This window comes from Cavia porcellus, unplaced genomic scaffold (genome assembly GCF_034190915.1).
Source record: "Cavia porcellus strain 051 isolate PalLab524CR breed Dunkin Hartley unplaced genomic scaffold, mCavPor4.1 scaffold_27, whole genome shotgun sequence".
NCBI classification, from domain to species: domain Eukaryota; kingdom Metazoa; phylum Chordata; class Mammalia; order Rodentia; family Caviidae; genus Cavia; species Cavia porcellus.
In genome coordinates this window covers 6,102,996-6,113,677 of record NW_026947510.1, presented here as the reverse complement: position 1 = coordinate 6,113,677, position 10,682 = coordinate 6,102,996, and the positions used below count along the sequence as shown (strand labels likewise).

Genomic DNA, 10,682 nt, shown 5'->3' with positions numbered 1-10,682 from the left:
CACAGGTTCAAGCCCAGCCTAGGCGATTTAATGACACAGTGACACCTTCTCTCAAAATAAAAACAAAAATAAAAAAAGGCTAAGGATGTAGCTCAGCATGAAGACCCCAGCACCATACACATAAAGCAATCTAATTCACATACCACACAATTCCTACATAGAAAGGTCAATCCAGTGGCTTTCAGTGTTGTCACAGATTTATGCATTAATCACTAGAATCACTTCAGAACATTTTTCTCACTCATAAAAATGAAACCTATCATTGTCAGCCACAACCCCATGCCTTTTCCCCATTTTCTTGTTTCTTTTTTACCTTGCTGGCCCAAAACAACCATAGCCTGCTGCCATGCTGTATCTTCTTAACTCTGTCATCTGATTTTTTGTATCTTTTTCAATTAATTAAGACTCTATCCTATGAGACAAATACAGAAGGGAAAGATAAATAATTATTGAAAAAAATGGTGCTGATAGGGTTTGCACCTTAAATGTCTCCCAAAAGCTGAGATGGTAAAGGCTTGGTCACCAGCAAGATGGTGCTACTGGAGATGGTAGGGCCTTCAGGAGGCAAAGCATACTGGGAGGAAGAAAGGTTACTGGGGGCGTGACCTTGGAGGGGACACTGAGACTTTGGCACCTTCCCGTCTGTCTCTTTCCATCCCCCTGCCCCCAGCCCCTTCTGACCCTCTCTCCCTGTTTCTCCCTGCTTCCTGCTCACTATGAGAAAAGTAAGTTTTCAATCCCGTGTCCCTCTGCCATGATGTCCTTTGCCACAGTGGCCAAAAGCAATGGGCCTCCAGTTACTGCAGCCTGACTCTTTCAGTTTATCTCAGGGATTTCCTTATAGCCAGGGAAAGTTAATATAGATGGAAAAAGACATATATGCAAACACCAACAAAAGAAAGTAGATTTGGCAATAGCAGTATTTGGAAAAAAAATTTAAAAATAGGCTAAAAAGTTAACTAAGAATCATATCTTATAAGAGATATAACTACTAGGAAACTATGAATCAAGTGTTTTTCTGCACCTGACATTAAAACTTTGAAATGTTTTTATTTGTGTTAAGTTGATTTTGGTTTAAAGCTGGGTACAAATAATTAAGAGAATTTATTAGACTACAACTGTGCAAACATAAATCAACTTTCAGGTAAGGTCACTCAATGGGGTGCCAAAGACTCAGTTGCCTTCTTTTTCCCATTTTTGTTTTCAGGGTATTTATTTTGCATTATGTAGTTTCTCTTCATAACCAAAGGATGGCTATTAGTAGAATCACTCCAAGGCATAGCTGAGTAAAGTTTCCCAACATCAAGGGTAAATAAAAAGATAACACTGTTTTTTTAAACAGGAGAAATAAGTCATGGTGTGTGGTGGTCTTAGAAGTGTAACCTTAATTTCTTTGATACTCGTCTTTTCAATAGGCGGAGCTGAAGTTTTCTTTCCTTGAGTATGAGCTGGACATCATGGCCTCTAGGTAGGTAAAAGAATGCCACACAGGGGATGGGATGTCACTTCTGAAGTTTGAATTCCGGTCTGTAAATTCACCTGCAATGAGGAAACCTACAGAGAATTCCCTGAAACGAAGTGAGTCCTGTCAAGAGCCGTGTAAGTTAACACGAAAGCTGCATGAATCAGCTTTCTCATTGCTGAGACAAGATCCTTCACATAGACAATTTAAAGCAGAAACAGTTTATTTTCACTCATGGTTTCAGAGGGTTCAGTCCAAGGGAGAAATGTTATGGCGAAAGGGTATAGTGGAGGAAAACTGTTCTGCTCCTGGAATCCAGGAAGCAGAGAATCATGAAAAAGACATAGAGGGAGGGGCCAGGGACCACATACAGCCCACAGGTGACCTCTGACCCACCCTGACACACCTGGAAATGCACTTTACTAATATCCTAGGCATCTCTCAAACCAACCAAGTTGACAATCATGATGAACATCCCAGAAGCAGATTTCCCGCCCTATTCCATAGCTTAACAACCTCACACAGCCATCCAGCCACAGTCATTTAATAATGTTTCCACCTTTCTGACTCACTGCAACTGTGAGATAATTAGTATTTGCTGCTTTCTGCAGCTCACTTTGGAAGTAATTTGTTTGGTAGCAATAGAGAGCAAATATAATATGTGATATGAGAAGGCAAACTTGTTCTCGAGATTTTCATGTGCATACTCTGTTCCACAAGATTGAGAGGAACAGCTGCAGTCCTCAGAGAGAAGGTTTTATCGTGCATTTTAGAATTAGCTCGATTGTTCATGTTCATATGAGACAGGCATTCTCAAGAACAGTAACACTCAAGGCAGATAGTAACCATAATCCCTTTTTAAAATATGTATGTGGGATACTCAGGAGGCTGATATGAAGTGTTCAGAAGTTCAAGGCAAGCCAGGCAAATTTAGTGAGACCTTGTCTCAAAATATAAAGGAAGTGGGGGGGGGTGGACTGAAGGCATAGTTCAGCACATGTGTTCAATCCCCAGTACCACCAACTACCACCCAGTACCACAAAGAAACAGAAAATTCCAAGTGATAACTCAAACCAAACAATTGAAATATTGAAATTCATGGATGAAAAAGGCATAAGAAGTTTGGTATGTGACATCAAATCTCCTTAAATACCTGTTTACAAGGGGAAGACTAAATTGTGTGGTTACCAAGCAGAATTCATGGTAACCAAGCAGAATACCAACGTCATAGAGCCTGATAATGTAAGAATAGTAGTAGACTTTATGAAATTCATGAGTGAGGAGGAGAGGTAGGAAAACATGTCAGTGTTATAGCTTTTTCATTTTCTTAACCAAGAAATAAAAACATACAGTTAAAGGTTGAAATTGTTAGTAACATAATGACGTCAATTTCATTTCATGATTTTTCTTTAAAGAGCTCTTTAAGAAACTAATCTTTTCTGGGAAAATGTCTGGAAAATCTAAATTTAAAATTCCAATAGTTTCACTGTAGTTTTTTTCCTTATAATTTCATCTACTTTTATTTTTATAATTAGCATGACCATATTTTATAAAATTATATCTCTACACATCCTACTATCTGTTTAAATGCTTTCAATAGTGGCTGGAATGATGATCATCTTATACTAGCCACAAGTAGGGTTTGTGAGCCTTTGGGACAATTATTATCTATAGTTTGAGGGTCCTGCTACTTCAATATGTTTTGTTTCTTTTTGGAAAAAATGACTGTGTTTGTTTGCAAAAGGAACATTTTATAAAAGGAAACACAGGTGAATGAAGTAAATTCAACTTAAGGAGTAAGAAAAAATGCAAAATGACTGGTTCCAAGAAAATGAGACAAAGGAACAAAGGCAAAAGCAGAAATTTATGAATTAGAAAATGAAACAAGTGCATTTGGTCAACAAATAAGAAGCTTTCCTTGAAAAAGGTAAGTAAAACATAGTAAAATTTGGTGAGGTGGATAAGAAACAAGAGAAAGATAACTAGGAAGAAGAAAGGGGATGTCCCTCTTGTACTGGTTCCTTTTTTCCTCAGTTTCCCCAAACTGGCCCTTCTTCAAGCTAACAGGGCAGCCGCCTCTCGGATGCCCGAATTTGCTGCCCCCCCCTTTTGTTTCCTGGAGGCTTTCCTGGCACAGCAGGCCACGTGACCAGCCATCTGGCCCTGCTCACTTCAGCAACACTAATTCTCTCTCACCTCTGGCCATTTTTGGGTCTTCCAGCATTTTCCCAAATGCACTAAGCTGTGCTCTGCTTCTCTGGTTCAACCAAGTGCCCTCCTTCTGTCTGGTGCCCACTCTGACCATCTGGACTGATTTTCCTTCAGTCCTTCAGCCAGTTTAAGGATATTTATTCCTCTCTTTAAAAGCATTTTCCCATTTGGGGTCCTTATTTTTGAGCTCCACCTTCTGCAGACAGGCGCTGCCATTCATTGTTTAACTCCTAATGCTTGGAAATGGGTATATCCTAAGAGCCTGTGAGGGGAAGGTGTAAAATGGACTAGCAAACTCAGGTGGGGACAGCAGGGTGGGGAGTCCCCAAAGACCTGGTCTTTAGGCCACCTCTCTGATCTGGCACTCTCTGGATAAGCAAAGTAGGAAGGGAAAGCATTTTCAACTGGCCTGTCACGTTTAAGAGGGGAGCAAATTAGAGCAATCTATGTGAGGCAGTCTTGCAGTAAGTCTGTATTGCTTGCCAACTATGAGTTTGGCACTGTGCTAGACTCCTTGCCTAGAGCTAGGAACCAGTGATGAAGAGCTCATATTCTAGTGGTGATAATGGGTAAACAAGAACCAGGTTCCCAGAAATCTTAGGAGATCATTGAAAAGTAGCAATTTGTGTGGCATCAAGAAACTAGCACATGCAAGATAATGGGGCTCAGGGATTGCTCAAACTCAGCACACAGCAAAAGGCTCCCCAAGAAGGTAACACTCGTGTGAGACATGATGACAAGGAGCAACGCTTGCAGAATGGCCCTTGGTCAGTGTGGCCGCCCAAACAAGCAAGGCCAGAAAGCCAGTGAATCACCGAAGTCCCCTCCACCCCATCCTGGAGGATGAGAGTTCAAGACCAGCGTGGCACCTGGTAGGATGGCAATGAGGAGCTTCTCCCAAGTCAGGTGGTACCTGTCACCGTGTGGCTTTCTACCTCCACCCATCCAGGCAAGGGACACAGGACCGATCTCCAGGCGTGGCCGCGGGGTGCTTCGCAGAAGGGAATTGAGGAAGAACAACCCAGGAACTGCGTTATAGGAAATGTGATGTTTTTATTTAACATGCGTGATGCAAACTTTTAAAACTGTCCATCTTTCTATCCACACTTCTCATATAAAATCGAGAATCTGTCCTCCATGGATAGAGACCACATATTGGAGATTGTCAGGAGTGGAAGATTTTGGGCGTCGTCAGAGACTGGCTGGTCATGGGATGTGCACAGGACACTGCGATGACAGCAGCTTGACACCTGTCCCGCCTCTCTCTGCCAATGGCTAGCGACTTTTAGCAGAGGGCTAGCAGCTACCTAGTTGGGGGCGGGGCGGCTCCGGGGGCGGGGCGGCGCCGGGGCGGGGCGGCGCCGGGGGCGGGGCGTGAGCCCTCATTACCCCTTCCTTAGAGCAGTTGGCGGATACCGGTGCTACCTCTCCGCACTGACTGTTTTCGGGGACCTTCAGCCGCAGTGTTTGTTGCGTCGCGCATCTCGGTTTCTGAGCAGGCCCGGCACAGCCGGCACTGAGAGCGCGGCCCTGGAGCCTCCGCCGTCCTCCAAGTCGCCGCCGTCGCCCCAGTCACCACTGTGGGCGCCGAACTCGCCTAGACGCGGAAAAGCGGGCATTGTCCCCAACCGCCCCCTGGGCAGCTTCCCCGGCGTCCCCATGTCGCCGCCCGAGCACCGCTCCCGGTTGTCCCCTAGGACCGCCCGGCCGTCGCCTGAGACCCGCGAGGAGCTGCAGCGCCGACTGCGCGGCCTCATCGAGAACAACCGGGTGATGATCTTCAACAAGAGCTACTGTCCCCACGGCCAGCGGGTAGGGGCGGGCCCGGCCTGCTGTCCAGAGAGGGACTGAGCGGGCAGAGGCCGCCTCCCTCCGAGTCGCTCAGGGCCAGAACGGGGTCACCCGCAGGGCCCAACCCAAGCAGCCCTGGGGTCCGCACATCCTGAAGTGAGGATGCGAGAAAGCGGAACGGGGACACGAACTCAGAGTCATTCAGGCTGTGCTGCCTTCGCTTTGGGGCCAGATAGGCGTTGGGCGTCATTTCAGGAGCAAACATTCTTAGGGAGTGGGTGAGGGGCGAAGCCCAGGGGTAGAGCCCTCCTGAAGGCCTTAGGTCCATCCCCTGCACCGGGAAAATCTAACAGCACTTGGAAACGATCCTTTGAATCCTAACCCACTTGTGAAATACGGACTTGAATACTTTGAAATTTAGTTCTCTTTATCAGAAAGTTGAAAAATGAGGCATGGAAAAAAATATACACACCACTGTTGGGTCACGCTCATGGAATTAACAGGATTTCGTTTTCAAATTCGATGCTTACATTGATTACATATACATATATACATATTCTTAAAACATGTATTCAATCATATTAAAGCTAAAGAATAACAAGATGATGTTAGTCACTTAGAAGCCTCCTGGGATATCTCTTCCCACCCTACCACTGTCCAAAATACCTTATTCTTACTCAATTTCACCAAATACATTCATTTACACACATGTAGTTAATTCTTTGTTCCTTTTTTCCTGTTTTGGGACTTTTTGCAGATAGAATCCTTTGCAGTTCTTTTCTGGAGAGTTATGTGTAGACCAGAGAGTGATGCATGTTAGTACCTGTAGCTGTGGCTCATTGATTTTTATTGCCATGCTGTTGCCTGGAATGAGTCCCACAGTTCATCATTCTGCTGTTTCTATTAATTTTTCGTGAAAACAGTATGGCTGCACGCCTGGCATTGGGCACATCTCTCAGTACACATACGGAAGACTTGCTCTAACTGCTGGGCCAGGAAAGATGCTTGAAATCCTCAATTGCCAAAGTGAAGCCCGACAGTTTCTCTAAGCACTTATAGCAGTTTGCCCTCACCAGTGTAAAACAGCTCCTCTTGCTCTGTATCCCTGCTAACAGTTGATATTTTTACCTTTTGCCATCCTGGCAATTATGAAATGATATGTCCTTGTAGCCTGAATTTTGCATGTACCTGATGAACTTCACTTGTTTATAGGTCACTTGAATTTTCCTCTTCTATGAAACAACCAGTCCTTTTTTTTTTTTCTTTTTCCTTTTTATCGGTACCAGGGATCGAACCCACGACTGCCTGCTTCCAAGGCAGATACCTATGCCGCTGAGCTAAATCCCCAGCCCCCAGCAAGTCCTTTTTGTTTCAAAATGTTTTCATTTTGTTATGCAGATTTGTAGGTGTTCTTTGTATATTTTAGATACTAATCCTTCCGTTACATAGATTGGAAAGTCTCCTAGATTTTACTTTTCTTTTTATTCTCTTTTTGGGCTGTTTTGGTTACCTGAAATTTTTAATGTCACTGAAACTGTCACTTTTTTATAAGCCAGCTTGTGCCTTTTGTGTCTTACTTGGGAGACCTATTTTTCTTCTCCGTGGTCATAAATATATTCTCCTGATTTAGCTGCTGGGAGTTTTATAATATGCTTTCTTTCCACAGTCGCTTTCCTTAATTCTCCTGGAACTGGTGGTATTGGTGGTGTGAGTGCAAATCCCTGTGCTTTTTCTCTGATTTGGTTGCTGCTGTCTCACTTTCTGCAGAACCTGTCCTTTCCACACTAGTGTGAACACTCAAGTCCAGTCACCATCACTCAAGTCCAATCACCTGCATACTCGCTGTGTGATAGCGAGCTAGCTGGTTTGTCAGGGTAGCTCCTTCCCACCCCAGCTGAGGCCTACATTGTTCCTTGCAGCAGGTACAGCCATGGTGACAGGGTTAATAGGGCTCCTTGGCTGTGTTGCTTGTCCCTGCTGGCATCACATCCACACTTCAGGCTTTGCTAGTTGCAAGCTGGTTACTCTGCTGTTCCTGACAGTGCCCTGGGTGTTCAGTGTTCTGTATTTTGATCCAGTTAAGTCTAGATCTCTTTGCAGGGGTAATTTTTGAGGGAAGCTTTGAAGTTCACTGTGATCCTATGAGGACCATTCTTAGCTATCTCTTTCCTTCATTCTGTCTGCTAAACTAGCTGGTAGGCTACTTTAGCTTGTTGGCTTGTTGGCTCTAATGGAGTGATGAGTTTCTTCTTAATTTCTTAGCACTGAAATCTACATTTTTTCTTTCTTCTTCTTTTTTTTAGACAAGACATCAGATATCACTATGTAGTTTAAGCTGGCCTTGAACTCACTGTGTAGCCTAGGCTGACCTGGAACTTACCAAGATCCTGCCTCAACCTCTCAAATGCTGGGATTACAGGCTTGTTCCTCCACACTGGCTGTCCATTGTTTTTGAGAGTTTTTAGGCTTGGACTTCCCCTTATTCTGTTTCAAATAAAGTCAGCTCTTTTGGGAAGAGTTTTGGGGCTCAGTGTTCTTAGGATTTGCCTCTTCTGGGGTAAAACCTCAGAGCCTTTGTTCCAAAGCATGGGGTGGGGACAGTGACCTCCCTGGAATGACCCCTGTTTTATAAGCAGGGCTCTAAAGAGGAATGAACAATTCTAGTTTTTTTGGCTTACCTTTCCTGTCCTGCAGCTTCACCTTGCAAGTGAACTAGACTAGGATGGAGAGGGGTTCAGGGCCTCAGTATTCTGCCCCTGGTACGTGGGTTAGAGCCTTTGACCTCCTCCTGGGGGGATTGGATGGAAGAAGGGTGCCCTTATTTGTGATAGCCCTTGCTAGCAGTTTAGCCTGTGTAACTGAGCTGGGGTGAGGGGTTAAGAGATGTTAGTGTCCTTCTGCTGTGGTGAGCCACTGTTTTGAGCAGCTTGTCTCTTGGACCCACTCGTTTGAAGGGGTACTCCCAGCAGGCTGAGGGGAATTTGAGGCTGTAGTATGTCACGACTGTGCCTATAATTCATATCTGTTGAATCCTTTGCAAGAGTGAAACAGGTCCATTTTTGTTACAGGTGAAAGAACTCTTTTCTTCTTTGGGAGTTGCCTATAACATCTTGGAACTTGATCAAGTTGGTAAGTGGTACATTGTGTTCTTTGTGATAAATGACAACAAGATTTACTTTTCTCCATTTACTTTGTTCAAGTCAATTTACTCTTGTCTCTTTGTGTTAGGTGAGCCATTTTTGTCTGTTTCACCATGCAGAAAATGAACCTTTATATGACAAATAATTTGGTGGAGATTTTCTTATTTGTGTGTTTTTCCTGTTTGAGAGAAGGGAGTGGAAGGAAGATGTATAAGCTGTTAACTTGGAAGTATTTGAGATATTTCAGATGTCTCTGCCATCTTTCTAAAAAAATAGATAGAGCTGTACTAAATGAAAGAAATCCACTCCTATTTCCTGACTGTGTTACTGTCAGGGGAGCACATTCTGTTTGCAGCTTTGTACTTTTGACTCCTTGGCATCCATGCATGTGATATTCACTGAACAGTACACTTGGGGTGCTGTGCGGAGGTGATGGGAAAAAATTGATATCTGCCTGCATGGACTGACTCACTTCATCCAGGTCACCTTAGGAAGTAAAATACTCTTGATCCTTTGAGACCTTTGTAAAAGGTATACCAAACAAAACAGCTTTAAGTACTCTATGACCCAGTTTTATTTTCAGGGATGGAAACGAAAGTTTGAACTATGTGAATAAAAATTTTTCAGATGGGGCTGGGGATTTAGCTCAGCGGCATAAGCACCTGCCTTGCAAGCAGGCGGTTGTGAGTTCGATCCCTGGTACCGATAAAAAAATGAAAAAGACAAAAAAAAATTTTCAGATGGATTGGTATTTTCTGAGTTATTGCTATTAAAACAATTGTATCTCTTCTTCTATTTGTTTGTTTGTTTGAGATAGTCTCGCTATATAGTTCAGGCTGGCCTTGAAGTCACTGCATAGCCCAGCTGGCCTCAAACTCATGGAGATCTTCCTGCCTCAGCCTCAAGTGCTAATGTTATAGGCCTGTGCCATTATGTTCAGCTAACAGTTTTATCTTGATATACTATTCTTTACAGAAAACATAGTCATTGAGTTGTGCATCAAAAGCTAATTTAGTTATTTTAAAAGGAATCAATTGACTGGTCTTTATTTTTTTAAGATTTTTTCTGAAAGCACAGGTACTTTTGCATCTTGAGTCATCACTGCATAGCTGTAAAGCACACTGGCCTCTGTGTGTGCACCTGTGAGCATTTGAGTGTTCTATACTTACTTTACTTCACGCATGTTGGAAGTCACTTACAGTGACTTACTACAATTTTTTATTCTTTAGATGATGGGGCCAGCATTCAGGAAATGCTGTTAGAGATGACTAACCAGAAAACCGTGCCCAGTGTTTTTGTGAATAAAGTACACGTGGGTGGATGTGACCGAGTTTTCCAGGTAACCACAGTACACATTCTTCAATTCTGTCTGTTCAGATATTGTGTTAAAAAGTACTGAAAAGAGGAGAAAATGATCTTTAAGAGTCCATTGATTTTGTCTTTTAGAGGGTGTAAAATGAACAAGCACATAGGATAGTTGTCAGATAATCTTGATTATATTTAAGGGAATATTTTAGCTTTTCTGCCTGCTTAACTTTCCAGAAGCTCAGCAGTTCAGGTGAGGTTGCCAGGCTAGGCAGGGGGGCCACCCTGGAGACAGGCCAGGGCCTCTGTGTGAGGAGAAGAGGATAGAAAGCTGTCCTTCAGAAAAATGCAAGCCACACCAACACCTGTGCCCAAGGTGACCCATTCCAGTCAAAACTGCTACTTTTTATTCTAGTCAAAAATTAAAAGACTCGTGGTTTTTTTAATTCTTTGGTTCTTAGAATGCAAGAAATGAACAGGAGTCATTCTGTTAAAGAGTGACAGATACAAATTGATGTTTATTAAATAAACTCCTTATTTGATAATTGGTTATTTACTTCTGTTAACATTCTGTTCTGTTGAATCCTTTATGTATGCAAATGTTAGTAACTAGTGATTGACTAAATACTTATTTAAAATTTTAATTAAGAATTATACTTTGGTTTGGGAAAAAGACTGTCTGCATGGAATGTTAATCTGTGATTAACCGTGTTATGTGGTAATGGCCTGCTTTATTAGTCCTGGAGGCTGCCGCCTGGTGTGAAGGTGGTAAG

At 43.1% G+C, this 10,682-nt stretch overlaps 1 protein-coding gene across 1 annotated transcript in view; it reads left to right on the top strand.

The window, feature by feature from the left end:
• The first annotated feature begins 4,550 nt into the window (after window positions 1-4,550).
• Window positions 4,551-10,682, top strand: part of Txnrd3 (thioredoxin reductase 3) — a 42,916-nt gene continuing 36,784 nt past the window's right edge. Inside the window, exons 1-4 of the mRNA XM_063237582.1 lie at window positions 4,551-4,622; window positions 4,985-5,485; window positions 8,533-8,593; window positions 9,834-9,943. Of these exons, the coding sequence (XP_063093652.1) occupies window positions 4,551-4,622; window positions 4,985-5,485; window positions 8,533-8,593; window positions 9,834-9,943 (744 nt within the window). The remainder of the gene's footprint in view (window positions 4,623-4,984; window positions 5,486-8,532; window positions 8,594-9,833; window positions 9,944-10,682) is intronic.